Source organism: Castor canadensis, chromosome 11 (genome assembly GCF_047511655.1).
Source record: "Castor canadensis chromosome 11, mCasCan1.hap1v2, whole genome shotgun sequence".
Classification (NCBI taxonomy): domain Eukaryota; kingdom Metazoa; phylum Chordata; class Mammalia; order Rodentia; family Castoridae; genus Castor; species Castor canadensis.
Window position 1 is genome coordinate 63994880 of NC_133396.1, and position 23268 is coordinate 64018147.

At 51.8% G+C, this 23268-nt stretch overlaps 1 protein-coding gene across 1 annotated transcript in view; it reads left to right on the plus strand.

Annotated features, from left to right (window-relative positions):
• Positions 1–21472: 21472 nt before the first annotated feature.
• The window catches only part of Atp2a3 (ATPase sarcoplasmic/endoplasmic reticulum Ca2+ transporting 3), a 28855-nt gene continuing 27059 nt past the window's right edge, over positions 21473–23268 (plus strand). Inside the window, exon 1 of the mRNA XM_020176175.2 lies at positions 21473–21753. Within this exon, the coding sequence (XP_020031764.1) occupies positions 21636–21753 (118 nt within the window). The 5' untranslated portion in view covers positions 21473–21635. The remainder of the gene's footprint in view (positions 21754–23268) is intronic.

Sequence of the window (23268 nt, forward strand, 5' to 3'; positions counted from 1 at the left end):
ATGTTTGCTCACACCACTTCTACTCAACATTGCACAGGTCAACCGGGAAAAACAAGCAAATGGCACCCGATCTAATCTGAAAGGACGAAATAACACTATTTCTATTTGTGGGTGACATGACTTTGTATATGTCAAACCCTAAAGAATCTACTAAAAAAACCTACTAAAACTCACAAATGAGTCCATGGAGGTGCAAGATGCAAGGTTAATACATAAAAATCCATCGTAGCCAGGCGTGGTAGTACTTACAATCTCAGCACTCAGGAGGCTGAGGCAAGAGGATCACAAGGTCAAGGCCAGCCTGGACTACTATCAAGATCTTGTTTAAAAAAAATACTTAGTAAATTTATCAAAAGAAGTATAAAAATTATAGTGTGAAAGCCAAAAACCACTGTTGAAAGGAACTAATCTGTGGCCCGAGCAGTAGAGCGCCTGCTTTGCAGATGTGAAGCCCTGAGTTCAAACCCCAGTCCCATCAAAAAAAAAAAAAGATTAATCATAGGTCAGAAGAGATATTTTTGTTAAGATGGCAATACTCTCCACAAATTTCAGCATTTATAACAACAATTTCAGCATTTATTTACTATTGTAGTTTGTGTGGCTCAGGAATCCAGGCATGGCTTAGCTGGTTCCCGCAGCTCAAGGTCTCTCATACAGTGGCAGTAATCTCAAGATTGGCTAAAAGAGCCGGGCACTGGTGGCTCACGCCTGTAATCCTAGCTACTCAGGAGGCAGACATCAGGAGGATCAGGGTTTGAAACCAACCCCAGGCAAATAGTTTGTGAGACCCTATCTCAAAAAACCCCATCACAAAAAAAGGGCCGGTGGAGTGGCTCGAGGTGTAGGCCCTAAGTTCAAGCTCCAGTACCGGAAAAAAAAAAAACCACTCCAAGCCAGGGGTCGTGGTACAATCTGTAATTCCAGCACTCAGAAGTGAGGCAGGAGAATTGTGAGTTCAAGGTCAGTCAGGGTACATAGTGAGATTAGTGAGTGGTTGTTATCAGGAGGCCAGGAGGCTGTTATTCAGGAAGTGCACCCAGCACCTCTTTTTCATGCCCACTTGCCCCTCTGCTCTCTGCCATGAATGGAAGCCCCAAGATGCCCTGACACCATGCAGAAGCCTCGTCTTGCACTTCAGCCTCCAGAGCCACCAACCAATATAAAGTTCTCTTCTTTACAAATTATCCAGTTTCTGATATTCTCTGATAGCAACAGAAAAATGGACTAAGATAGCATGTGTATTTATGGATGTGTAAAAGTGTTCACCACATATTGGCAAGTGAAAAATATGTCAGCAGCGCCACTTATGTAAGAAAAAAGATAGTTGGTGCCTATCAAGAAAAATTTGCAGTAAATGGTTAACATTGGTAATCACTGGTACTGAGATTACGGGAAATTTTATCACTTTTTCCTTATCTGTATTTTGAAATTTCTCTACAATAAAAATGTCTCATACTTGTGTATAAAAAGGAAAATAAAAGTGTTTTTTTATGTTCTATTGTGCAAGTTGCCTTTTTCAAGTTTTGTTTTTAAGTTTGTCACTGGGTTTGGCTTTCTGGGCTCCAGGCTGGACTATGTGGCCGGTTTCCTGCCTGGGGAATTGCCTGAGACGCCTGAGAATCTGGAACAAACAGGAGCTGCCTGCTTCTCATGGAGTCTGGGCCTGGGTCACCACAACCCTGGGCATCAGGTTAAGTCACACAGCAGCCCCACTGCCCGGCAGCATCACTCCACACTGTGGGTGGCCAGGCCGCCGTGTGATGCCCTGTGCATGAGCTGAGAGCCTCTGTGGTTCTGCCATTTGCCCCAACCCATGGAACTTTTTCTCCCAGTGAGAGTAGCCATGTGATACAGTCCTAGCCAATCAGAGCCTTCCATTCCCTGGCCACAATGCTTGCCAAGGGTAGTCACGTGACCCCACTCAGCCCAATGAAATTCAGTCCTGGGACTTTTTTTGCAGCAGCAGCTATGGAGAAATAGAAGTTTTCTCTCTGCTGGGGTGGCTGGAAGAAGGAAGCATCAGCCCGGAGCTGCTGGTGGGCCCTCCACAGTCCTGCCAAAGCCTAAGAATAAAGCCCATCAACACTTTGTCCCCTGGTATGGCCAACCTGAGGCCAGCTACCCCCGACTTTTCAGTCACATGAGCTGAGTTTCCCATTTTTACTCGCTACTCTGACCCGGTTGTTGTCACTTGTAACCCAAAGAGGCTGAATTTATTGGTAAGTTAGACCCAGGTGCTGTGTGAAGCACTGCAGCCCTCTGCCTTGCAGATTACACAGCCCAGCAAGTTCCAGGGCACCTCCTGATGGCTGTGTATGCCTGCGGTCCCCTACCATACTGTCCAGCAAACCAGCCCTCCAGTCCTTCCACCTGCACAGTGCCTGCAGATTTGGTAATGAACTCTCCCAGGCAAGCCCCTCACCAGCAAAAGAGCAAGATATAGAACTCTGTTTCCTGAAATGCTTGGTTTTAATTCCACACTTCTTAATGTCTGTAATGTTGACTTAAATTGTGTGCAAATTTTGTGTTCTCTAACATTTGGAGAATGTTTTTTCAAACTGACCGTGGTAGGCACAAAACTTGTAATCTCAGCACTTACAAGTCTGAGGTGGGAGGACCTCAAGTTCCAGACCAGCCTGGGTGTACTATGTTGGGAAACCCTGTTTAAAAAAAATAAAATAGAGCTGGGGTAGTGGCTCATGCCTATAATACCAGCTACTTGGGAAGCAGAGAACAGGAGGATCATAGTTTGAGGCCTGCTTGGGCTTCATCCCATCTCAGCCAATAATCCAGACATGATGGAGGCATAGGCAGGAGGATCGTGATCTGAGGCTGGCCCTGAGCAAAAATGGGAGAGCTTACTCAAAAAATAACCAAAGCAAGGGTGGTTATTTGTGATAGAGCACCTGCTTAGCCCTGAGGCCCTGAGTTCAAACTCCAGTAGTCAAAAATATTTAAAAATTAAATAAAAGAAATATTTCATAACCACTCTTCAAAAAAAAACCAACCAACCAACCTACAATAGAAAGAAAGAGGAAGAGGGAGGAAGGGAGGAGAGAGGAAGAAAAAGAAAAAGAAAGAAAGAAGAAAGAAAAGAAAGAAAGAAAGAAAAAGAAAGCCAAAGCAAAAAGGGCTGGTGGGGTGGCTCAAGTATAGACCACCTGCCTAGCAAATGTGAGGCTCTGAATTCAAACCCCAGTACCACCAGAAAAAAAAAAGTTTTGTGATTTTTGGAAACTAGGCCCTTATCAAGTATATAACTCGCAAATTTTTTCTCCTATTCTGTGAGCTGTCTTTTCATTCTCTTGTGTCTTTTAATAAACAGAACTTTTTAATTTTGAAGAGCTCCAGTCTGCCTGGTTTTTTTGCTGGCTTGTGTTTTTAGTGTTCTATTTAGGAAACCATTGTTAATCAAAGTCAAGTTCATGGAGATTTACTTCTTTGGTTCTGGGACATGATGAGTAAAGACAGAAGAAGACAAAACAAGGGGGAAAATACGTGGGAAGCTGAGCAGAAACTGAAAATGAGGAGTCAGGATAGGCAGGGTGCCTGAGGTCAGCCCCCACTAGCCCGGAGCCTGGGGTCAGAGGTGAGTGGAGATAGGAAGAAGTCTGGAGCTGAGGGCCCCTCACCTGCCCTACCTGCCTGACCTTGCAGGGTAATGATCCTTGAGCAACAGGGCTGCCTGGTCTCAGAGCCACACCTCACCCCAAAATGATATTAGTGCTGGGAACCATTGGCTCACGCCTGTAATCCTATTCGTGATCAGGGGGACTGCAGTTCAAAGCCAGCCCTTGGACAAATAATTTGCAAGACCCTACCTCGAAAATACCCAATGCACAAAAGGGCTGGCAGAGTAGCTCAAGTGTGAGGTCCTGAGTTCAAACCTGGGTACCAAAAAGAAAAAAAAAGATATTAGATATGTTAATGTTTGCAGGCAAAGTAACGTGATGGCCACGTCCGTGAATTCACACGCTGTGGGATTCTCATGGTGGGTCAGTGGAATATCTCATGCAGTGACTTACAATGAGCAGAAATGTGTTTGGAGAGCTGGGGCGCAGCTCAAGGAGTAGAGGCCCTGGGTTCAATCCCCAGTACTGAGTGGCGGGGGGCAGGGGAGGGTGTTAGAGAGAGAGAGAGGGCTCACAGTTGGGGGTGGCTGTACAGTCCAAGGAAATGGGGCGTCTAGTGAGCACTCTTCTGCCAGAGGCAGAAGGTTGGAGTAAGCAAGGGTCAGAGCCATGGGGAGGGAGATCGAACGCATCCTTTCTAAGGATTCACTCCCACGGTGACAAAGCCATTCCCAGAAGCCACGGAAGGAGGAAAAACTCGTGGCACGCATGGTGCATGCTGTGTGCTAGCGCCAGGAACATCACAGGGCTGGGGGAACCCAGGAGCAGGTACCCACGATGCCTAGTGGGACAGCTCCTAATTCTTCACATGCTTAGAGTTTCTTTTTTTATAATGGGGTGTATGCATGCACAAGTAGAAAATGAAAGGCCTTGGTGTCTAACCCAGGCTTGCTCCCAGCCAGCACTGGAATCTGAGGACAAAGGCCATGCTATTGGTTTGACCTGAGCACAGCCAGGCTGGCTGTGCTTGGCTTGGAGCTGGCTTGGGCAGGAAACATTTGTTGCCAGGAGTCCCAGACTCTTTTGTGTCAGGGCTGCTGGGACAGGGCCACCAGGGCTGCCTCTTGAGAAAGAGCCAGCTAGGGCCTTCAAATGTGTGACCTTTTGGAGTCGCTTATGGTCTGTGGTCCATCTTACAGCCCCAGGGTGTCTCCAGGGGGAGATGACTTTCTGGGGTCTTTGTGCATGTTTCTGGAGATGGAACCCCAGCCTGGGCCCAGCCGCAGACTTGGCCGGGCAGCCATGAGAGTCTGATGCCTGGTGTCAGCCGCTGACTTCAGCTGGAGCTACATTTGCTGTTCCGCTGGGGTGTGGGCTCTGAACCTTCTTGAAGGGAACCTGGCATTGTGTTCTCAGTGACCAGTTGTGGAAAAATCACACATAGAAAGCCGAATAAACAGACTCAGGGCCGTCACCTTGGGAACAGTGGGAGGAGGTGGAGCAGAGGTCAGTGCAGGGAGGTTGCAGCTTGGCCCAGACTCATCTTGGAGCAGGAATCCACCAACACTGAACCAGGGGGTCTGAGAGGTGGCCCAAGGAGGTCTTAAGCCCAGGAAGTCCCCAAGGGCACTCAGCAGGTCAGGGCCAGGGCCAAGGGCAGCACCAGGCGTCTTACCTCTCACTCCTCTAGCTCTGCCAGCATTTGGCAGAGAAACAGCAGGCATTTCTTTCTGAGCTATCATTTTGAAGAGGATTTGGGGGGCAGTCTTCATCCTTTGTCTTCCAAACCCCACCTTGAGTGATGACCAAAGCAAGCAGCCATCAATCTCCAGGTGTGCCTGGTGATAGTTCCAAGCTCAGCTTTGTGCTGTTTATCAAAGCCCTTCATAGTCCCCAGGACAATGTTAGCACCTGGACGACACTGATCCCCAGCGGATGAGCACACCAGAGGGATTAGAATCAGGAAGATTTGGTGGCTAAAGGCTGTGACACACTACTAGTACCAAGCACCTGTAATCGACAGATTTATTGAATAGAAGTACAGAGAATAGATAGGGAAAATAGAAGGCAGGTGTGGTAGCACTCACCTATAAACCAGCACCCAGGAGGCTCAGAAAGGAATATTGAGAGTTCTACGCCAGCCTGGGCTTCACAGCAAAACCCTGTCTCAAAATAATAGAAAAAGAAAAAGAAAAGAAATGGGAAAAAGAAAGGTTAAAATGAGGGAGAATGGAGGCAAGCTGTGGATTGGCTGGTTGTGGTTCTGTGGGTAAGATGGAACCGTGGCCCTTTGAAAGTGCTGGGTCCTGAGCCACTTCAGGGCTGGCTTGGGAAGCTCCCACTTCCTGTATCTAAGAATAAGGGTCAAACGCTTTTCCCTCGAGGATTTCTTGACCAACCGGGATTCGTGCTCAGGCTGAAGGCCTCCCTAACCCCTCACAGCTCTGTGAGGCTGAGCTGAGTCTCCAGGCCACTCTACCTCAGACACACGTGCCACACCAACGTGCCTCTCCCAGTGACCAATGCCAAGGCTGCCTGCTGCTGCCAACACTCCTTGGGGCTGGGGCCAGGCACTCAGTGCCTCCTCCCCTTCTTTCTGGGGCCCTCTTCAGCAACTCACATAGATCTGGGCTCACTTAGTGCCCACAAGAGGCACTTCCTGACCTGACATGTCCCCAGCCAGTGGTGGCCACCATGGTCTTACCTGCTCAATAGCCCATCTTCCAGCTTCTGTACCTCGCTGTCTGCTGGGAGTCCTGCTGCCTTTGAAACACTGGACTCCCACCGGGCTCCCCGTGGTCAGCTAGAGCAGCCCAGGGCTCAGGAATGGGCGTAGGAACCAAACCTGAAAGAGCCCAATATGAGATTCAACCCTGAGGCTTTTGGTAAAATGCTGGCAAAGAGCATCTCCTTCCCCTGGGATGGCCACACAGTGGGATGGTAGGTGAAGCTGCTGGCAGCCATTTTACCTTCATGAGGGGAGAACTGTCTGGAAAATAAAGCCCAGAGTCAGAGACAAATTCTTCTGAGGTGGGGAATGGTTTGGTTTTGTTTTGGTTTTTTGAGACAGAATCTCACTATGTACCCTAGGCTGGCCTCAAACTTGTGATCCTCCTGCCTCAGCCTCCTGAATGCTAGTATTATAGGTGTGTGCTGCCACACCAGACTTGAGAGACAGATTATTTTTTGGGGGGGATGGGGGTACTGGGATTTGAATTCTGAACCTCAAGCTTGCTAGGCAGGCACTGTACACTTCAGCCACAATCCCAGCTCTTTTTTGCTTTAGTTAGTTTTCAGATAGGGTCTCACTTTTGCCTGGGCTACCCTCAGACTGGGATCTTCCTACTTACACCTTCTGCCTAGCTGGGATCACATGTGCACTCCATCACCAACCCAGCTTGTTGGTTGAGATGGCATCCTACTAACTTTTTCCCCAACTGGCCTTGAACCATGATCCTCCTGATCTGCCTCCTCAGTAGCTGAAATTACAGATATGAGCCATAATGTATGGAAAAGAAATTCTTAAAGACATGATTTAAGAACTCTTGATTCAGCTGCTTCTGAAGCCATTTATTCCCTGAACTTTTCATGAAATAAGGCATTGGTTTCCCCTTCATGTGTCAGGCCATTTGAACCAGATTTCTACCCCTTGTGGTAGAAAGAGGCCTGTCCAGCTCAGTGGTAAGCTCTGACTGCTGGACCCCTGGGGTAGGAGGGAACCTTGCTGGAGTGGGGCTGGCTGCCTGCTGGCCTTTCTGTCACTGAGGCTTTCTGCAAGGGCTATGGTCTAGGAGAACTGAAGGGGGATCCAGAGAGGCGCAGAGGGTACAGGCTGGGTAGAATATGCAGCAGTGGCTGGGCCATGGGGCCAGAGACACTGAGGTGGCCCTAGCACAGCTGGGGAGGTTTCCTGAGGCTAGAACTGAGTGAGAATCAAAAGATTGGTGAGACCACGTTGTCCAGTCCCTGTGATACTGATGGGGTCACTGAAGCCAGAGGGGATAGGAACTGCCCAGGGCCCAGCAGCAGACAGGCTCTGTCAACCCCTCTCCCACCCCTGTGCCAGCTGTAGGCCTCTCAGCCAGAGCAGCTCACTGGTTCTCCATGGAAGGTTCTTTGGGACACAAGTCTCTGCCTAAAACAATGTGAAGACTCCCTGGGCCTAGAACCAGAGCAAGAGCGCTGAGAGGCCACTTCTTCCCACCTATGCCGCTTTGCAAGAAGGGAAACTGAGGTTCAGAGAGGAGCTAGCTTCTGTCAGAATGTGTACAGCCAGACATGCTTCAGCATGGGACTTCTGAGGCCTGGGGCAGGAGGACTGGCAACTGAGGTGGGGGGATGAGGTGGGGGTGAGGGCTAAAATTTGTCAATGAGTCTGTCTGACCATGTGTCAGGGTGTCTGTTCCTGGTGGGAATGGACCTGAACGTTCTGTAACAAGTGCTCCTGGTTTCCATGGAGCAAGAGATGTCTCAGAAGAAAAGGCAGCCTGAGATAGGAAGGTCATGCCAAGGGACAACGAGTAAGTAAGGACTGGCGGAGACCTGAGCTCACTGGCCTTTTCATAGTTACTGGCCCCACATCTCTCAGCACAGGCAGGGTGGCAATCATGGTGTCAGCCTCCCTTCCTCCACAGTTCCCCCTCTCCTTCCTTCCTCTGGGGCCCCAGGGTATGTTGGTTAAACTCCTGCTGGGAGCTGGGCACCAATGCTACTCAGAAGGCAGAGATCAGGAAGATCATGGTTCGAAGCCAGCCTGAGCAAATAGTTCATGAGAGCCTGTTTCAAAAATACCCATCACAAAAAGGGCTGCAGGAGCAGCTCAAAGTGAAGGCCCTGAGTTCTAGCCCCAGTACTGTAAAAAAAAAAATCCTGCTGGGATGGGTGGGTGGGTGGGGACATTCTGACTGAGGAAGTCAAGGCCAAGAGCCTATTAGTGCAGCCATAGACATGGACAGGTGGGCAACTGTGAGCACAGGGCAAGGCCTGCAGCCCTGGCATGGCCGCAGCTGAGCAGGTACACCTCTAGCGGTCATCCAAGCAGGGATGCTCCTGAGAAGCCACCCTCCAGTCCCGTGGTCTGCTGGGCTCCCCAGTCATCTCCCCACAATCCCTCCCCTCCATGGCTGGCCAGCCAGAGACTGCTCTCCACAAGGAAGAGGCAGAACAGGCAAGTCCCAGGCAGGAACAGCTCTGCCACTTAGGTTTTTATGGTGACATGGCCTGGTTGATCTGAAGAGGCAGCAGAAGCACCCAGAAGCATTCCCCTTGAGTCCAGGCCCCTGTGTTTGGGCTGGCCAAAGTTGGCTGGGTATGGGGTTCTTTTCCATGAGCTAGGATGGCCAAGGAGGCCCAAGGTGTCCACACTTGGCCACTGTTCAGGGGCTGATGTTCAGGGTGCCACTGTGTAGATGCACTGAGACTGGATTGAGCCTGGATCAGAGGGAAAAAACTGGAGCAGATTTAGCCCAAGAGACCCAGGGGACAGATAGACAGACAGACAGACACACACACACACACAACCTGGGGTGGGTGAAGTCAGGGCTGTGAAAATTATTCCAGCACCACCTATGCAGAAAGCATCGCCTTCCTCTGAGCCGGGGGTGGGGCTCACGAGTAGAGCACTCACCTAGCATGTGTGAGGTTCTGGGTTCTACACCCAGAGCAAAAGAATAAATGAATAAAGGAATATATAACCAACACATCAGTTCAGAATATTTTCAACACAGGAAGCTGGAGCAAGGTCTTAAGGGCAACTCACCTTGATGCTGCTCCACCCTTCATCCTCACTCCCATCTCCCCCATCTCCATTGATGCTCTGTTCTCTCTAGGTGTGGGTTAACTCCGGGCTGGAGCATCCGTCACGTGTGGTCCATCATATAAGTCAGCAGTGCTGTATTTCTCCCTTGTCCCATCCTCACTCTCCCCGGGAACCCTCTGGTGGGTCACCCCTGCCTGCTGGCTCCCCTCCAGCCACTCCTCCAGCTGGGGTCACAGGCATCTCTGCAATTCTGATTCAAACACAGCACCGCATTCCAAGGTTTGAGCATAAGGCTAGGCTGGTCTTGACTTCACCATTGGCTTCTCCACCTGAAGCCGTTTCTACAGCCAAGGTCCTGGCAGCTGCTTAAGGAACAAGTTACTGCTCTGCCACACTCACCTGGTGAGGGGAAAGGCAAGTGAGGTTGCCCTTGCTGTTCCCTCTCCTCTGTCCTTTCTGTCTCCCCATCTACAGAGAGCTGGGAGATGAATGGGAGGCACCAGAAGGCATCTATTGGGCATAGGCTGAGGCCAAGATGGTGCTAAGGGCCTGTAGTGCCTAGGGGCATTCAGCTGAAAGGAGCAGACAACACAAATCTTGATTGCTTTCACCAAGGTGTTGAAAATCATCTGACAGAAGTCTGGAGGTTGGTCATTGCAGGCTGTTCTGCAGCTTTAGCGATGTCTCCCATTCTCACTCTGCTCAGCATCCTCAATAAGTGAATTTTACATTTTCAAGCTGGATGCCTCATGGCCACAAAACAGCTGCTGCAGCCCCAGGCATCATAAATATATCACCGGCAGGAAAAAGGGAAAGCAAAGCCTCCATCCTATGTATTTTATCCAGAAAGTATCCAGAAAACTTTCACTCTTACTGCATTGGTCAGAGTTAGGAACCACCCTCAGCCAGCGAGACTGGGAAAGGCAGTATTTGGCAAAAAAAAAAAAAAAAAAGGTATTTGCACAGACCATTCATGATCCCAGTACTGGGCCTGGACACTTTGCTACTTGGAGCTGACTCAGGCCTCTGCCAATGAAAGGTGTGTATGAGGGTCCTCTGTTGGGTGGCCAGCTGACACTACCACGTATTTTCTAAGCTCAGCTCTCAACAGCTCACTGAGGAGGGGCCATTATTATTTCCATCTTACAAACATGAAACTGAGACTCAGATACATTTATCGACTTTTGCAAGCTCACACAGATATAGGGATTAACACCACATCTGTCTCCATGGAGCATGCACAAGGGGAGGGATCACATCTTTTTTTTTGGCAGCACTGGGGTTTGAACTCAGTGCTTCTTGCTTGCTAGGCAGATGTTCTTATAACTTGAGCCACTCTGCCACCCCCAAAACAGATTTGAAGTCCGTAATTCTTTTTTTTTTTTTTAATGTCTTCTTCATCTTTGCATTTCAGCAGTCTTGTCCTTGACAGAGCTGTGCAGAGTTGATTTGTGCACAAGGCCATGTAGTTTTGATACTTGCCACCTTGTGGTGTGTTTTAAAGCCAAGAGTACAGAGCTGTCACAGCTACATTCAAAAACTACACCTGTCCTTTCTTCTTCACTGTTTCCCACATATCTTGTTGAGTTCCCGAAGCCCTGGGCAGGATTCCAATGCAAATACCAGTAATGATGGAAATTTGGGGGAAGGAGAGGAGGGTGAAAGACCAATTGAGGCCCAAAGAGTGTCAGTTCCTCATTAACAAAGAAGCCATGGAAAATTCTTTGTTTTGCCTGTTGGCTTCTTGCCTCCAGGATCTGGGTGGGTATAGCCTTGGGCCAGCTTCCTGGTCAGGTCACAGACAGTCTGATGGGCGGGGGAAGTCCTGGGGAGCAGAGGCCAGAGCTGGGCACTGGAAGTTGGTGCAAGAGGCAGAAGGGCTCTGCACAGCGCAGCAGCCCAGCATCTCCACACACACAGAGACAGCCTCTTTCAGCTCCCAGGTGCCCCTGAGACAGGGCTGCTGAACTTCCCACTCCACAGTGAGAAACTGAGGCTCAGAGAAGTGAAGTCACTTGTCCAAGGCACACAATGGAGCTAAAAGCAATGGACTCCTAAAGTGGAGCTCCTTCCAAGTAACTTGGGGACCTTAGAGAGTTGCCAAGGTTATGCTAGGCCCCAAAGAATCCCTGGTGTAGCCTCAGAGTGTTTGCCAGACTATATAATTTCAGGGGTCAGGAACAGGGATTCGGAGTCCCAGCCGGGTTAGGAGCCCAGACCCATGGCCCAGGATTGTGGGGCAAGCAGACCAGCACTGGTTCTGTGGACAGTACAGTGGTTAAGAGCCAGACAGGCTCTGGGGCCAGAGGTTTTGGGGTGGACCCTCTGTTCCACTGTTTGCCAATGTCCCTTCCCTCACTGGGCACATAGAAGCTGCTCTTCTAAAGATTAAGTGAAGAGTCAGGCATGGTGGTCCACGCCTGTGATCCCAGCACTCGGGAGACTGAGACAGAAGGATAGAGTTCAAGGCCATCCTGGGCTACATGGTGATGCCTTGGCTCAACATCAAAAACCTAAATGGTGCACTGCACCCTATGCCTGCATGGAGGAGTCAGTCTGTTGCGTAGCTGTCATTACTTCACACCCTCAAATCCCGTCCCAGGATGTCCTTCCTGCCATCCCCAGTCTCCAACAGGTGCTTTTGTGAATGTGGATGAGGAGGCCCTGGGCTGATTTGGGTACACAAATGAGGGGGCAGGGCTCCAGGGAATTTGAGGCAAATGGCACCCAACTTGCAAATGTGGGCATTTTCATGGAGTGTGCTTGTTGGAGGCCTGGGGACAAAACTCCACGAAGCATCCTTCCTACCTGACGGCCCAATGACACCCAGCATACCCCACCACTCTGGGAGTGACAACTTCCCTTAGTGTTGTGGCCTGGTGCTGGGTTTGCTATAAATTGTGGCCTTAAGAAGGGATCCCAGAGGACTGGAGGTGTGGCTCAAGTGGTAGAGTGCCTGACTGCCAAGTGTGAGGTCTTGAGTTCAAACCCCAATCCCTCCTCCCCTCAAAAAAAAAAAAAAAAAAAAAGAGCAAGAAGGGATCCCAGAGTGGTAGAGGACATGGCCGAGGTCATCCGCAGAACCAGCTATAGGTCAGAGATCCTCACCCATGTATTTGCCCTGAGGCTGGTCACGGCATAAGTGTCAGGTGTCTTGGACACAGTGCTCGGTTCTGACACATGGGGATGTGGTTAGCCTTTGTCAACTTCCCCTCATCTCTGGGCTCCCAGAGCAATGGGGCTGATCTGGCAGACACAGGACCCAGGCACTGGGCCACAATGGCAGGATATCCCCAGGGAGCTGGGCTGGTTGCCCACACAGGGAACGCCAGGGCGGGGACCTGGCACAGCTGGAGGAGAAGGCCGAAAACGCCAGCAAGGGGGAGACTTGGGACAGCTGGGTCCCGAGGGCAGAGAACAGGTCAGCACTATTATGGAAACCATGACTAAGGCAGTAGGGCAAGGAAACTGGGCACCTACAGAGACCTGAGTGTTCCACTGCCCCAGCCTAAGAGGAAGAGAAGAGCCTAGGTCTCCTCTCTACTTTGTTCTGGTGGGCCATATGAGCAAGGTCTTACCAGGAATCTTATGAATTCCAGACACAGGACTCTGGGTCCAGGTGGAAGGGGCTTCTCCAACTCCATGGCTGAGGTGGTGCTGGGAGGAACAGCCTGGCTTGAGCACAACCGGCCACCTGAGCCAGCCCAGCCTAGAGGTGCCCTCTGTTGAGGCTGACCCAAAGCCCCCACCACAGCCCTGCACATAGAGGTGAAAGGGCAGGCATGGTGCCTGACACTCAGGAGCCCCCAGTGATCTTTTCCCTATCCCAGGGGAAAATCCCACATCTCAAATTCCTTTTCAAGTTGTGTTTTAAGGCCTATAAGCATGATCCCTGCAATTTCCAAGGCAAATGGGGTTTTGTGTTTTCTTTACTACCCACCTGCCCTGCAGGTAGGCTGGTCAGGCAGGCATACTCTCTGCCAGGTATGGTCTCTCATCCCATTGCCAAGGCACTGAGAATTGCAGCACAAGACTAGCTTAGAAACCATGTGCCTGTGCCTAATATGGTAGCAGCTAGAGCTTAGGCAGAACCAGACACACTGTGTGGTGGTAGGCAAATTCCAGCCCCCTCTGATACTTAAATCCCATCTGTAGATTGGAAGTCTGATATATCCCATGATAAAAATGACACAAGCTGATGGGTATGGGTGCTCATTCATTCTTTCACTTTCCAGTATTGGTACTTCATTTGCATTTCTTGTCATATTACATTGGCTAGAGCTATGTTCATTCAATCAACATCTTTAAGGGTCTAGCAGGTGGCAGCCCAGGTGCTGGACACTGAGATGAAGCCCTGAAGGTTACAGACCCAGCTTCTGCCTCAGGACATTCCCAACCCATAGGGCAACTTTGTGATGCACTTTAGTAGCCCTGAGGAGGACACATAACAATTCAGACACAGTTTAGAGGCTACAGATGAGAATTCAGACAAACAGATAAACACAAGGTACAAGGCACTGGCTCCTGAGAACTCCAGGGGGACTTCTTAGAAAGCTTTGAAGGTCAGCAGCGCTCAGGGACATAAAGAGAGAAGAACGAGCTTCCCAGTACAGGTAACAACATAGACAAGGCAAAGAGGGAGAATGACTTGGAGGAGGTATGGAGAAGACAGGTGAATGTGACTGGAGACTGAGGTGGTAGAGGGGCAGGGACATGAAATACAGCTGGCAAGTTGGCCTTAAGGACAAGTTTCAGAGTTGCTCTTTCTTGGGAAGACCCTAGGGAGTCATGGAAGACTCTTGAGCAGGGAAGTAGCTGCATGGCTGCTTTAGGTAACAGCAGACAGGGGAGGCAGGCCTGGAAGGAACGGCCCATTCTCTCGAGACATGCAGCACCTTTCCTGAGATCCAGGAGTGTCTCTGTCTATTGCTGGGAGGGAGAGGACAACTTCCTGTCCTTGGTCTGGCTGTGGAGATAAGGGGGTAAGGTCAGGAAGTTGCCTCAAGGAGCTGAGGAGGAGCAGCAGGGCTGGGTCCAGCCCTGTGCTGACTCCACTGTAGAAGTGGAATGCAAGAGTGAAGGGGGAGTCCCTTTAGGCCTGGGGGGGCCCTGGGTAACAGGAAGTGCTGAGAACAGGTGGGTGGGGGAAAAAGCCTCAGGGCTGGTGGTGGGCTGAGGGGGCAGCTAGGATGAGCTGGCATAGGGTTGGGAGTCCTGGGAGGGCCCCTCTTAGCACCAGGGAAGGTGGCTTGAGGCTGTTGGGACCCAACACCAGCCTAGTCCAGAGCACTAATGGGTGAGTCAGGGGCTTGCACAGAGGTCTCCAAGCCTAGATGCCTGGAACAAAATCCTTGGGGTAGGAGAAAGCATCTGGTGGTATAGGGTATCTCACTCTGAACAACTGGAGGGAGCCAAGGTCTTCCCCTTTCCTCCCCTGAGGGGCTGTCCAAGTGAGAGAGGGGCTTAGAATGGAAGTCTCAGAACCGGGGTGCACCAGGGATCACTGGGTGCTGGTGATCCCTGAAGGAAAGGGCCAGGTCCCAACCCTAGAAGGCTGCATGCTTTTCTTTTTCTTTTTCTCCTTCCTTCCTTCCTTCCTTCTTCCTTCCTTCCTTTCCTTCTCTCCTCATCTCTCCCTCCCTCTACCCCTCCCCTCTTATTTTTGAGACAGGCCTTTCTATGTAGCCCACAGTGGCCCTGAACTTACCATTGTCCTGCCCCAGGCTCCTGAGTGCTAGAAGTACAAGGGTGCAACACCATGCTTGGCTGCTATGTGCATGCAGCTGTAAACCTAATTACAAACAAAGTGGACAGTGGTGGGAAAACCCTGCTGCTCTGTCTTCTCCAGGGCAGGCACTGCCCAGTCCCTCCACTGCCTGACAAGACAGGCGACTTGGGATATAGACAGCAGGCACCTCAAAGCCTCACAGCCAAGTCACCTTTACACAGGCTGTTCCCTCAGTCAGGAACACTGTGCCTTCCATGCTCCTTCAGATTTCAGAAGTGTTGCTTCCTCCAGGAGGCTTCTGCTGACCTTCCTGACCAGGCTGGAGAGGCCCTCCCTCCTGGCCTGCCATGTTCCCAAGCACATTGGCCACCTGAAATCTGTATATGCTTGCTACCTTCTTGGGGAGAAGAATAGGTTCCATCTCTCCAGGGCCTGTCACTGTGTCTGGTGCACCCAGTGTGTCCTTGATACCTATTTTTGATTGAATTGTAAGCAAATGAAAAAAATTAAAGAACCAATCGGGACAACAGTCAGAACCCAGTCTTTCCCCTCCCCCACCAAACCCCTGTCCCCTGAGCTATAAGTCAAACCCCTCCTTCCTCTGTCCTGGGGCTAGGGGAGCCCCACCTAAGACCAGATGTCTTTTGGTCACTTTCTTAGGGAGACTCACCAGGTCATGGCCTAGTAGAAGCACCCCAACAGCCAAACACTGAGGAAAGCCACAACTTGTGGATAAGTGGACTTCTCAGCTGGGATGTCCAAGCTCCACCTCAGCCTTCCTGACTCCATGTCCCAGTTTGAATCTCTTCCTCTTCCTGGGCCTCAGTTCCCCCATGTACAATGGGAATGTAGGCCTTCCTTAATTTCTGGGCCCTCCGAGGGTCTCATTCAGAGCCAGTCAGAAGAGAGCAAATGAGCTTCCAAAGGGGGAAGAAATTTTAGGGCAAGGAACTGAAAGAGCAATGTAGGCCAGAAAAACAGCAAGGACAAAGGATGAGGCTGGAATGTACCAGGCCAGTTTGGGGCATTTTGAGAAGACAGGTCTACCTGGATATAGTAGGAGCCAACTGCTAAAACAGCTTTGACTGCTGGGTTGAAGAGTTTGACTTTTATCCTGCTCATAGTAGGGAGCTAAGGAAGGTTTTTGATCAGATGAGTGAAGTAATGAAAGCACCATCTCAGTGAAGCAATGAGGCCATACCAGAGGTAAGTCTAGGCCCAATTAAAGAAAGAAGATAGAGCCTGTCATCCCAAGCTATGCAGGAGGCTGAGATCGGCAGGATCATGGTTCTAGGCCAGCCCAGGTAAAAAAGTCCTCAAGACCCCATCTCAGTGGGAAAAAGCTGGGTGTATGGTATGCACCTGCCATCCCAGTGATGGCCAAAAGCTTAAAATAGGAGGATCACAGTCTGAGCTAGCCTGGGCAAAAAGCAAGACCTTATCTCCAAAATAACCAGAACAAAAGGGGCTGGGGGTATGGCTCAAACAGTAAAATGCTTGTCTAGCAAGTGAGAAACCCCGAGTTCAAGTCCCAGTACTGCCAAAAAAAAAAAACAGTTTTTATTTGCTGTTTAATCTTTGAAATGAAGAAAAATGGTAACTTATTAGCGTGAACTTTACCATCCATCTTTATTCAATGCCAGTTTTAAAAGCAAAATTAAGAGCCTTTAATTTGAGCTGGGTGTGGTGGTACATACCTATAATCTCAGCACTCAGGTGACTAAGGCAGGAAGATCTTGAATCCAAGGCCAGCCTGGACTACACCAGCAGACCCTGTCTCAAAGAACAGCAACAGGGCTGGGACCATGGCTCAAAGTAGTAAAGCACTTGCTTGGCAGGCCAGCAGATATGAGGCTCTGAATTCAAACCTGAGTACCACGAGAAACAACAGCAACAAAAGAGCATTTATTCATCTGTGTGAGCTGTAAAGTTGCCCAATTCATATTGCACAGCTCCTGTGCCTTGACTGTTTCATTTTACTTGTTGGTAATCACCCACTGACACACTCTGTTGCAGCTTACTAATGGGTCAGGAAGGACAAAAAGAAAAGGACCAATGGGTGCCTGACTTTCTCTTTCCTTCTGGTCATCAAGTGTAATGTAAGTGGTTGCCTCGCTCAAGGAAGTACAAGAGGATGTGTTACAGGTCCTCCATCCTTTGTGTTACTTAGATCACTTTTGCCTTCCTGCTGCCTGGAGCAAGTTCTGGTTCAAGGGAAGCAGGGCGGCATCGCAGCTGTCAGCACCCACACTCAGCTGTAGTCTTGGAGCACAGTTGCCTTGGAGCAGTTGCAGCACTGGATCCCACGCAGTAGGAGCCACCAGAGGTCTGTGCTCACAGAGCCTGGAAAAGACTGAATTGGAGTGAGAAGGCATAGGATTCACATTTCCTGTGTTCACATACACACCCTACTGCTCACTGGACTTCACTCACAAAGCACACTTCAATGATAAAATTATTAAGAGATTTTTGAGATAGGGTCTCAGGAACTATTTGCCCTCAAACGGACATCCTCCTGATTTCTGCCTCCGAATAGCTAGGATTATAGGCATGAGCTGTCTGCATCTGGCTGGTTTGTTTTTGTTTTTGTTTTTGTTTTTTGAGGTAGGATCTCATCCTACAGCCTAGGCTGGCCTGGAACTCATTATGAGCCTCAAACTCAAGATCCTCCTGCCTCAGCTTCCCAAGTGCCGGGATTTACAGGCTTGTTCTACCAGATACTCATCTGGTAGAAGATGGCCACCAGAGGTTTCAGTCCACTCGGGCACCAGTAGGCACCAGGTTGGCTACTACCTTATTGGTAGAGTAAGAATATTTCCCCAATGTTCTAATAAAAATCTAACTCAATAGCTCTGATTGGCTGACTTCTGGACACATGCTCCACCTGAGACAATCAACGTCTGTGGCCAGGGAACTGTAGACCCCCATTGGCTAGACAGTCATTCAACTACCTCTGGATGTAGGAAATGGGATTGGCTCTATAGGAATCACAGTGAATGGGAAAGAGAAGGAAAGATTCCTCAAATGGAAACCAAGAAATGCGGATGGATGCTGGCTGTGGGGTCTATTTCCTGAACCTTGGGTGTGGGCTTATTAATCGCTCCACATATAGCTAAGACCACTTACCTATTCACCAACTCTTTTTCTGCTTCTTCTTTTTGGGGGGAGCAGGGGCAGAACTCAGGGCCTTGTGCTTGCTAGGCAAGTGTGCTACCACTTGAGCCACTCCACCAGTCCTTTTTAATTTTTTTTTTCTGAGCATATCTAGACTATACTTCCGAGCTTCCCTTGCAGCTAGGTCGAGGCTATGTGACTAAATTCCAACTAATGGCATATGAGAAAAAATGATGTCATCACCTCTAGGACTGGCTCATAAAAACCTCTGATTGTCCCCACCGTGCTCTCTCTCCTTCCCCTGGCTTGATGCAGTCTGTGTGGTGACCTTTCAACCACCCTGAAGATGGCAGAACCACAAAGGGAAGGGGTCTGCATTTCAGTATCCCCATCCCAACAAGCAGCCCATGAGTTTCAGCCCCTACAAAATTCTGTAAGTTTATTATAGCCCTTAAGTAGTTTGGGGTGACTTTGTTATGGCAGGTAGCTTATCCTAAATAGTATGAGCAAAGTAAGGCTTAGAGGGTAAAGTGTCTTGCCCAAGGTCACACAGCCTGTAAGAGGCAGAGCTCAGATTCAAAGGTGGACCTTGTTATGGCTCTCTGGCTCCAAAAACCCAAACATGACAAAACACAACATAAAATCCCAGAAACTTGCTCAAATATAGGGCTATGTGCCTGACCCGCTAACCAACTCTGGTCCAAATGCCAATACCTCCAGGTACTATCTCTGGCCCAAGGCTTGAACCCTCAGGAGAGTCTGCTAGTGTCAGTTCAACTGCCTGTGGCTGTGCTACTCTGCGCTTACTCCTGCCTCCCAGGAGCCCCTCTTCAGCCCCAAACTCAGGACTGTCCTTTGACACCTCTACCTGGAGTCCCCAAGGCCTCCAACACCCCACTTGGTCTCCAATGCACTCCAGACTCTCCACCCTCAGACCAAACCCGTGCCCCCATCCAGAAGCTGAAGCCAGAAACTCAGGGTGGACTGTGGCTCCTCACTTTCCCCCCACCTGACTCTGACCCATTAGCAAGTTCTGCCCTGCTAATGGCAGCTCTAGTCTTGCTTTGGTCCAGCCTCTTTATCTTCTTCAGCAGGACTGCAGGCCCCTTTCAGCCTCAGCAATCCCTGTCAGTCCCTTCCCTATACAGGTTCCACCAAGGCTTTTCTAGAAGTCATTTCTCCATTGATTAAAAAGCCTCATTAAAAGATCCATGGCCATCAAGGTTCTCTGGGAAGGCCTGCTTCTGAGATCTACCCTCTGATCCTGGAGCTCCTGCTCCCTAGGATCCAGCCATACTGGGGGCTGGATTGCTGTCCTTGACACCTGGCTGAGGTTTCCCACCTTCCTCTGAGTTGCTGTTGACTGCCTACAGATTTTCTTTTCCGTGTGTCCACATCCTACTGGGGAAGATCTCCCTTTCCTCCAAGCTCCAGCCAGAGAGGTGGTTTGTTTTACCACCATCTGTCCTGTAGGAGACAGGAAGAGCTGGGTCTGAGTGCCAGGCCTGGAGCTCTGGAGCTGGGAAGAGCGGAGGATAGACCTGCCCTTTCTTTCAGCAGCCTGCCTGTAACCATGTCATCTTGATCACAAGCTATTGGTCCAGGTACACAGGGCATAACTGGGGGCACACAAGCAACTGGTCAGATGCAGGAGTGTGAAATGGCTGTGTGTGATTCAAGTGAGAGTTTGGAGGGATGCCCAGAAGTTGTGATGGGGGTAGCCAAGTAGGTGGGCATACTGACAGGTGTATCTGCCTGCAGGTAGGAGTCACAGTTGCTGGCAACCGTTTGCTCTACCACTGGTGGTGTGGAGGTAGGGTGGGGTGGGCAGGAGAGAGGAAGCAGGCTAGGCTGCCAGAGCAAACAATCTGGCCCTACCTTCTAGCAAATGACAACTCTACCCCACAGGGTGGGGTAGAGTGGCAGAGGCTTGGGGTGAAGGTCTTCTAGGACTGGCAGAGGAATCAGACCCCAGATGTGTGTGTTTGGGAGGGAGTAGGGTTATCCCAGCTGCTTGAAAGCCTGTGGTTCCATATCTCTGGGGAGTTCTCTAGTGGGGAGCTGTTGGGCTCTGTCCCTAGCCTAGTCTTGACTAACATTTTTCCTAGCAACTTAAGGGTGCAGGGGACTGTCTGTGTGTGCTGTATTGGTGGGAGAAAAAGGGACAGATAGTGGGAATATTGGACTTCAGATCTAAAATGTCAGGTTGCAAAGAGACACAGCCAGAAAACCAGCACCCTGTGTACTGCAGTTGGCTGAGTCCCAGCTGAGGCCAGGGAGTGTCTGCTGACCCTTGGAAAGCTGTTAGGTTGACCAGTCAGTCCTCTCCATGCTCAGGAAACATAGAAGGGGAAAACAGAGAAGGAACTCAATCCTGCTCTCGGAGAGCTGGGGGACACACGGTCAGGCATCTGGAAGCTGAGGCCTGCAGCCCATGTTGGAGGGACAGCTGCTGCATGGCAGAGGCCAGCTTGGTTGGAGGCGGCTGGGTGGTGTGGAGCTGGCTGGGTCTACCAGGGGAGGAGGCGATCAGATCAGATTGTGCTCAGCTACCCCTTTCGGTGGGGTTAAGCGTTTTCTGCCTTTCTACATCCTCCTCCTTTGACCTGCACCCCTTCGGGGTACCCCTTGCCTGTGCTGGGGTGAGGCTCCTCCGTCCCGGCCCTTCCCTTCCCTCAGCCAGAGTCACTTCTCGGGGACCCTGGGCAGAGACCTCCCCCCCACACACACCACGCCCCCTCAGGCTCTCTCGGGAGCCCCATCCCCGCCCGGCAACTCCGTCTGCTGCAGCAGGGCGGCGGGGCTTGCAGGTAACAGCGTGGTTTTTTTCAGCTTCTTTTCCGCTGGCTCACTGTTAGAGGTTCTGCGCCAGTACCGCGCTAGGAAAGCACCAGGTGGAGAGGACCCGCTTATTCGTGGGCTTTCGGTTCCCTCTAGATCCAGGCTCAAGTTGCGCAAATTGGAGCTGGGAAGTAGGACGCCCCTCTACGGACAGCTCCATTTTGCAAACCCCCTTCGGTCCCCGGAGGACCGAAAGCAGGCGACGTGGCGGCTCCAGGACCCGCGAGGCGCAGCCCCTCCTGCCCTGTTGACATGGATCGAAGCCCCCAGCCACGCTCCCTCGGCTGAGGCGGCCGGGCGCGCGGCCCGCGGGCGGCCTCAGTGCGCTGTGCTGTAGAATGGGAGGGTGGCGGGGCGGGGCCCGAGGCTCGAGGGCGGCCGGAAGAGGTGTACTGCGGGAGCGGGAGCGGGGGCGGGCCGCAGGCCGCCCCGCCCCGGGAGGGGGGGAGCCGAGGGCGCAGCATCCTGGCGCGGGCAGCGGCTACCGCCACCACTGCCGTCGGGGAAGGTCCTATCGCGGACATGGTCTCGCGCTGCGCCCGCCCGGGCCCTTACCCCTCGCGCCCCGCTCAGTAGCCCCGCGGGAGGCGGCCTGGACGGTGCAGACTGGCGGGCGGGCGGCATGGAGGAGGCGCACCTGCTCCCGGCCGCCGACGTTTTGCGCCGCTTCTCGGTGACTGCCGAGGATGGCCTGAGCCCCGCGCAGGTGACCGGCGCGCGGGAGCGCTACGGCCCCAACGGTGAGCGCGCGGCCCAGGGAACGGGGGGCCACGCGCGCCGCCCTCCCTGACCCCCCCCACCCCACGGCGGCCGAGCGGCCGCTTCCCCCATCCTCGGGCCCCCGCGGGCGGGCAGGAAGCGAGGGCTCCGGAAGCCTCCGCAGATGCTCTGGGGGCGCGGCGGGGCTGCGCGGCCACCATCGCGGGTGGGAAGCGGGTTCCGGCTCGGGAGGCCGACGCCTGCCATCCCCTTCCCTGCTTTGCCCCCAGCTACCTCTGCACACCGTAGCCCACGGCATGCGTGGTCTGCGTGGGAACCCAGGTGCACACGCTGACACCTGTCAGGACCGGCCAGAGCTACTCTGAGGCCCAGCCAACTAGTTGGTCCCGGGAGGGCTCCTAAGAGGGCTCAGTAAGACGCCCCACAAGGTGCAGCTTGTTAGCCGGCGGCCTGGATCCCCCACCCGCACCTCCACCCCCACCCCACCCCACCCCACCCCACCCCAGGTCTTCCTCTTTCTGCTCCCTGTAGCGGATGTGGTTGGCGGGAGTCATGGGGGCTTTGAACTGCTCAAGTAGTAGACCCTCCTTCCCCAGTGAGACTCCAGGTCCCTGACTGGTGACCTGGAGTGGCAACAAAGAGGGAACCTTCCGTGCACCTCCTTCAAAGGAGTGGGGGATTCTCCTTCCTGTCAGCCACCGCACATTTGGAGGCTCCCCGGGGTGGAAGGTGCAGCAGCTCCTTGTCCATGCCCCTTCTGGACAGGACCTGTCGCCCCCGCCCCCGCCCGCCCCCCGCCCCCGGCTCTGACAGCACCTGTCGGCGCGGGAGGGCACGGGAGGGATCCCGAGGGAAAACATCCCCCCCACCCCCAAGTGCAGTGGGCTTGTGGCCTTTGGGAGTTGGGGGCCTCATGCTTTCTGGTTTCCCAGCCACCAGAGGGGAACATGCTCTGGCCTGGGTGTCTCTCTGCTCAGAGCTGACTGGGAAATTACGAAGAGCTGTCAGGAAGGGTGCTTTGGGGTTTGTATTGGTTTATGAAAACCACCTCTTATATAAATATTATCTTTCTGGAGCAGAAATCCTTTTTTTAAAAAATTAGTTGCTATATTTAGCTGAGCTGTGGGAGGAACTAGGGAGATAAATATTATTTAATATCCCCCATTAATGACTTGGCAGGGAGGTGTCCTTAGCTGCAGGAGAACAGGATGGGCTGGGGGTTAGACAGGCAGGTCTGGGGTCCCATAGCCACCCTGCTGTTGCTTTCAGCTGGGATTCCCACGGGATGCTAGAGACCCAGCCCTTGGTTCTGTCTTTAGAATCACAGATTCTGCTACTGTGTGACCCTGGCCAAGTCCCTGTCCTTTCTGGCTCTCCTGTCTCCATTGACCCAGCAGAGGAGTGGCCGGCTGGGAGAGAGGCAGCCCCTAGTCCCTCGGGCTCTGAACATCTGTGTGGAGGGGTGGTTAAGGATGGTGGCTTGGCATGGTGTGTAGGTCTGTTGATGGGTAGATGTGTGTTGGCCTGGTCAGGAA